Here is a 6,245-nt window from a genome sequence, read left to right as displayed (position 1 = left end):
GGAGACCTCAAGGGGCTATAGAGAGTCACTTGTGCATAAAATTAACTCATAGTCAAGCATGTCTTCATAATCCTTCCATCCACCTCTCTCTCTCTCTCTCTCTCTCTCTCTCTCTCTCTCTCTCTCTCTCTCTCTCTCTCTCTCTCCCCCCCAGGGGTGCTATTCTTCATACTTCATATTTCTATTTTTGTATGTACCATCCTATACTGGAATGTATTTTACATGCATTTCTTCTCATAGAATCACAGCCCCACCCCATGCAGAAAAGCTCTCTGCCCTGCTGGGACAGTCCCCACCATGATAGAGTAGGCAGCATATCATAAGGAGTTGCATAAATGCCTGCTGCATTCAACAAGACTGCCTTGCAGGCTGCAACAGAATTGGCTGGCCAAGGGAGAGGAGAAAGATATCCATGATGGAAGAAACTCTAAGACCAGAGGCAGGGAACCATGGGGACTTTGCAGCAGAGTCTAGTGGGCTGACCCTCCATCTGCCTTTAACTGTCTGCATAAAATTAAGTTCACTCTGTCCTTGTCGCAAAGCCATGCATTAAAGTTGCCTAGTTCAGCTTTCAATGACACTTTCATACACTCATATTAGCTGCATTTTTATAAAATGAGCATTTGGGGGATAACAAATCATTGGGGTAGCTTTCCACCTCTTCATTCTCACCCCCCCCCTTCTCTTTCTCTCTAGGTGGTGGTGCATTAGTTCTTGGGCAAGAGCAAGACAAAAAAGGAGAGGGATTCAACCCGGCTGAGTCTTTTGTGGGCTCCATGAGCCAGCTCAACCTCTGGGACTATGTCCTGTCTCCACAGCAGGTCAATTCCATTTTCAGTGTATGACAGTAATGAGAGGCAAAGGTACAAACCTAGTAAAACCATGGTCAGCCTAATGATGACGTGTCTGCTTGTAAACTCCTAATTGGGATGTATCACCAGTATTGGATGGCGGTCTGCTAGTCAGGCGTTATCTACGGTGACTTCCACTGATGACCCCTTTAGTTTCTCGGTGATATTCTGACCTAAATGGGAATGCGTATTTAATAAAAATATTATAATTACTGAGTTGGAAAGAATCATAGAGAGTCATACTTCTAAACTCAAAATGGGTGTAAAAACATCCATAGACATAAACAGAGAGACTTATATTTCAAGCCAGGCTCAAGTCTGACAGCCTGAAAGCCAACCCCAGTTTAATCACGGTCTTCCTGGGATGTTTTCAATCGTGTTGCTCCATCTCTTTAAACTTCATTTTTTTTCATTATAAAGGAGAGAGAAAGACATCTACATAACAGACTTCTGGCAGGAGTCACAAAAGACCACAACACATTAGTGAGATTGTTTGGCTTGATAAATATTCACTCTCAGAATCATACTGATAGACATGGCTGGAGAGATGACTCAGTAGACTGACTGCTCTTGCAGAGGACCCAAGTTCGGTTCCCAGAACCCTTATTAGGTTGCTCACGACTGCCTGTAACTCCAACTCCAGAGGATATGATGTACTCTTCTGGGCACTTCAAGCACGTTCACACAGGTGGCCCAGGTGCACACACGCACACACACACATACACATACACACACACACACAGAGAAAGAGAGAGAGAGAGAGAGAGAGAGAGAGAGAGAGAGAGAGAGAGAGAGAGAGAGAGAGAGAGAGAGAGAGAGAGAGAGAGAGAGAGAGAGAGAGAGAGAGAGCTTAAGTAATATCTTGGGGGGATGCCATAACAAACCTTAACATCTAGGCAAGAAACTCTATGCAAAGAATTTCAAATTTTCAGGCAACTGTGACTCTTTTAAGAGAGAGAAATATTAGAGAGGCTTAATGATGGAGGTTGGAAAAAGGAAGAAATTGCCCTGTTGCCTTTGCGACTGTACTATATTCATATATGCTTCTCTTCACCTTTGACACAACCATCTGTGGCTGACCCAGCAAGATTAAGTGTTATGTGTATGCTCCATCTTAGCAGAAGGTTTATCTAAAAGCGTGCTTTAAACTCACAGGTGAAGTCGCTGGCCAGCTCCTGCCCAGAGGAACTCAGTCGGGGAAACGTGTTAGCATGGCCTGATTTCCTGTCGGGAATCACGGGGAAAGTGAAGATAGATTCTAGCAGCATATTCTGCTCTGGTGAGGATTTCTCCCTTACACCTTTGCCATATCTTGATTCTTCTGGAATGAATGTTCTGTCAAAAGCACATGATTCAGAATTCTCCTGTGGTCTCACATGGCACATGCCGGTCTTCCCCTTAAATAGGTTTCACACCTACTTCATGGCCATCCAAGGGTGTTTTCAATATTGAAATTCTTTCTGTACAACAGATACCAAATAGTTGGGTAGAATATTTGGATAAAGATAATTTTAAATTAAAAAGATGAGCGGGAGGCTCTGGGTTTGTGTTATTTTTTTCTAGCTTTTTAAATTTTATTTTTATATGTATGTTTTGCCTGCATGTATGTCTGCTCACCACATCAGTACCTGGTGCCTGTGAAGGGTACATGGGGCACTGGATCCCCAGAAACTGGAGTGAAGGGTGTTTGTGATCTTCAATGTGGGTCCTGGGAACTGAACCTGGGTTCTCTACAAGATAACAACCAGGCCACCTCTTCAGTCCCTGTTTTTGCTCCTTTATGAAATGAAGTTAATTTTGTGGAACAGATAAAAAACCAATGACTCTTCCCACCCACACACTGAACGTTCACTCTGGATAATAGAAACTATTTTCTGAAGTCAATGTATTTAAATGAATTTTTAGTGTTGTGGAATTCATGGATTTAGATAAGTTACAAGAATGATAGCCTACTACCCCCAAATGTCATTCATTCCTCTTAAAATACCCGCAGGGCAGTGGTGGTGCATGCCTTTAGTCATAGCATCTGAGAGGCGGATGCAGGTGGATCTCTGAGTTCAAGGCCAGCCTGGTCTGCAGAATGGGTCTAGGACAGCCAGGGCGACATAAAGAAACCCTGTCTTGAAAAAAAAATCCTTTTTACAATATCAAAAACATTTCTTTTGAAAAGAGAAAATTTGCTTGATGACTTAAATAAGATTCTCCCCCTTATCATTTGGTTTGACTGGATTATGTGGTAACTTGTTTTAATTCAGTAAAGATGGTTCCTGGCTGGTGCAAAAGAGCCTGAGCCCCTTGACTCTGGGACCCTGCTCTGTGTGACTGACCGGCACAGTGTCTGTGCTCTTGGTCTGCAGATTGCCCATCTTTAGAAGGATCTGTGCCTCACCTGAGACCTGCATCAGGAGATCGAAAGCCAGGCTCCAAAGTCAGTCTGTTCTGCGATCCGGGCTTCCAGATGGTTGGGAATCCTGTGCAGTACTGTCTGAACCAAGGGCAGTGGACGCAACCACTCCCTCACTGTGAACGTGAGCAACCTACCTTTGTTCAACCCACTTGGTGACTCTGGAAAGCTATGGGACCCAAATGAGAAATTGGGAAATGCTAGACAGATGCTCATCGTGTACTGCCACAAACACAGCAGACGCCCAGTCTGTCCCCTGGCTCTAAGAGACTGAGCCAGGCACCATGCGAGAGGTGGATGATGAGGATGCAAAAAGACTCCTGACAAATGCATCTGAGATGCTGGCCAGGAACTCGAGACAAGTAAAATAATGGCCCTGTAGGGTGGAAAGCCACCCTGAGATGTGCCATTGCTGGATGAGGAAAGTGGGACAGGTGTCTTGAGCTGGATGTCCCCACTCATTCATTAACTCAAGAAGTTTTAGCTGCCCATTGATACATGTTCTAAAGATGCTGGCCCTGTCCTCATCTTTACATTCTGGGGGAAGAGACAGGAGAGGAAAGATGCATCTAGTAATACTTATTTATAATGAGTAATAATGATGAAGGTCAGAAAGCTACTAAGCAAGCAGCAGGTACAGGGGCATGAAGTGAGGAGATTTGTAGAGGCAAGACTACTGCCATAGAGAGACAATAGCAGCTATTGCCTGACACAGCATCCATTTATCTTCTTGTCTGTCTACCTCACTGGGCAGGAAGCACCACAAAGCAGGAGTCCTATCTATTCAGTTCACTGCTTGCAAGCCCAACACTTAGGACAGTACTTAATGGGTAGTAAGAGTGCCATAGATGGCTTTTGAATGAATGAATGAATGAATGACATGCCTACTGTGAACCAGACAATGTGCCACATGCTGAGAGTGCATGTGTGGCAAGCAGCGTAGAACAGCCTGGTTACTAATGTTGGTATCCAGTAGGAAAGGGGTGGCCACCTAGGGCAACCCCCATGGAACTAGGTCCATACAAGCAAGATGCTCTTTGAGCACTTTGCTCTACCTGCAGTTGTGTCCTTGCTGCCCTGTTCCAGGTATTCGCTGTGGGCTGCCTCCCGCCTTGGAGAATGGCTTCTATTCAGCCGAGGACTTCCACGCTGGCAGTACGGTGACCTATCAGTGCACCAGTGGCTACTACCTGTTAGGTGATTCCCGAATGTTCTGCACAGACAACGGGAGCTGGAATGGCATTTCACCATCGTGTCTCGGTGAGAGCAACACCGGCAACTGCTGTGTGAAGTCACATTCATGTTCTTTGGGAAACATTTACTACAAATTTTAAGGCTCTCTTGCTAGGTCTCTTCCCAGGGGAGCTAAATGTGCTCCTCAATTTCAGTCAAGTTCAATATTAAAATGGTAGCTCTGTCCCTGTTCTACTTATCAATTAAGGAAGTCGTAGATTTTATTGTTCATCTGCAGAATAATCACAATGGTTGCACTTAAACTTCATAAAAATACATACAGTTCTGTCTGTTAAGTGACACGTAGCGACCTAAAAGCAAAGTAAACATTGTACGCATAAGAAGCATGAATGTGTGAGCTGTCTCCATTTCAGATGTCGATGAGTGTGCAGTTGGCTCGGACTGTAGTGAGCACGCCTCCTGTCTGAACACCAATGGATCCTACGTATGCTCCTGTAACCCACCATACACAGGAGATGGGAAAAACTGTGCAGGTATGGAAGTTCTTATCTCAGTTGCCTAATCCAAGCATGTAGTTTGTTTTTTTGTTTTTTTGTTTTTTTTTTGATATTTTCTTTATTTACATTTCAAATGTTATCCCCTTTCCCAGTTTCCCTATCACATCCTCCCTCGATTCCCCTACACTGGGGCATCTCTCGAGCCTTCATAGGACCAAGGACCTCTCCTCCCATTGATGGATGACAAGGTCATCCTCTGCTACGTATGCAACTGGACAATGTGTGCTCCTTTGTTGATGGCTTAGTGCCTAGGAGTTCTGGGGAGTCTAGTTGGTTGATATTGTTGTTCTTTCTATGGGGTTGCAAACCCTTCAACTCTTTCAATCCTTTCTTTAACTCTTCTATTGGGGCCCTATGCTCATTCCAATGGTTGGCTGTGAATATCTGCCTCTGTATTTGTAAGGCTCTGGCAGGGCCTCTCAGGAGACAGCCATATCAGGCTCCTTTCAGCATGCACTTCTTGGCATCCATACTAGTGTCTGGGTTTGGTAACTGTATATGGGATGAATCCCCAGGTGGGACAGTCTTTGGGTGGCCTTTCCTTCAGTCTCTGCTCAACACTTTATCTCCATATTTGCTCCTGTGAGTATTTCGATCTCCTTCTAAGAAGCACCCACACTGTGGTCTTCCTTCTTCTTGAACTTCATGTGATCTATGAATTGTATCCTGGTTATTTGAAGCTTTTGGATTAATATCCACTTATTAGTGAGTGCATATTGTATGTGTTCTTTTGTGATTGGGTTACCTCACTCAGGATGATATCCTCTAGATCCATCCATTTGCCTAATAATTTCATGAACTCATCATTTTTAATGGAGTAGTACTCCATTGTGTAAGGGTACCACATATTCTGTATCCATTCCTCTGTTAAGGGACATCTGGGTTCTTTCCAGCTCCTGGCTATTATAAATAAGGCTGCCAAGCATTTATTTTAAGGATATTTATGTTATTTTAAAAGTATGACAAGAGTGTGATGATCAAAGAGCAAATGGATGGGTGAAGAAGTTAACATTCTTATGAAGGACACATAGTAACCATTAAAGATACTCTTAAAGGACACATAGTAACCATTAAAGGTACTCTTAAGGACACATAGTAACCATTAAAGATGCTCTTAAGGACACATAGTAACCATTAAAGATGCTCTTAAGGACACATAATAACTGTTAAAGATACTCTTAAGGACATATAGTAATCATTAAAGATACTCTTAAGGACACATAGTAACCATTAAAGATG

General features: G+C 43.6%; 1 protein-coding gene across 1 annotated transcript in view; it reads left to right on the top strand.

The window, feature by feature from the left end:
* Positions 1–6,245, top strand: part of Svep1 (sushi, von Willebrand factor type A, EGF and pentraxin domain containing 1) — a 178,925-nt gene that overhangs the window by 122,512 nt on the left and 50,168 nt on the right. Inside the window, 5 exon segments of the mRNA XM_021200005.2 lie at positions 697–821; positions 2,007–2,130; positions 3,209–3,379; positions 4,342–4,515; positions 4,863–4,982. Coding sequence (XP_021055664.1) covers positions 697–821; positions 2,007–2,130; positions 3,209–3,379; positions 4,342–4,515; positions 4,863–4,982 — 714 coding nt within the window.

The sequence above is a fragment of the Mus pahari genome, chromosome 6, assembly GCF_900095145.1.
Source record: "Mus pahari chromosome 6, PAHARI_EIJ_v1.1, whole genome shotgun sequence".
Classification (NCBI taxonomy): Eukaryota; Metazoa; Chordata; class Mammalia; order Rodentia; family Muridae; genus Mus; species Mus pahari.
The sequence above is the reverse complement of the archived record's forward strand: the minus strand, read 5'-3'. Positions and strand labels throughout refer to the sequence as shown.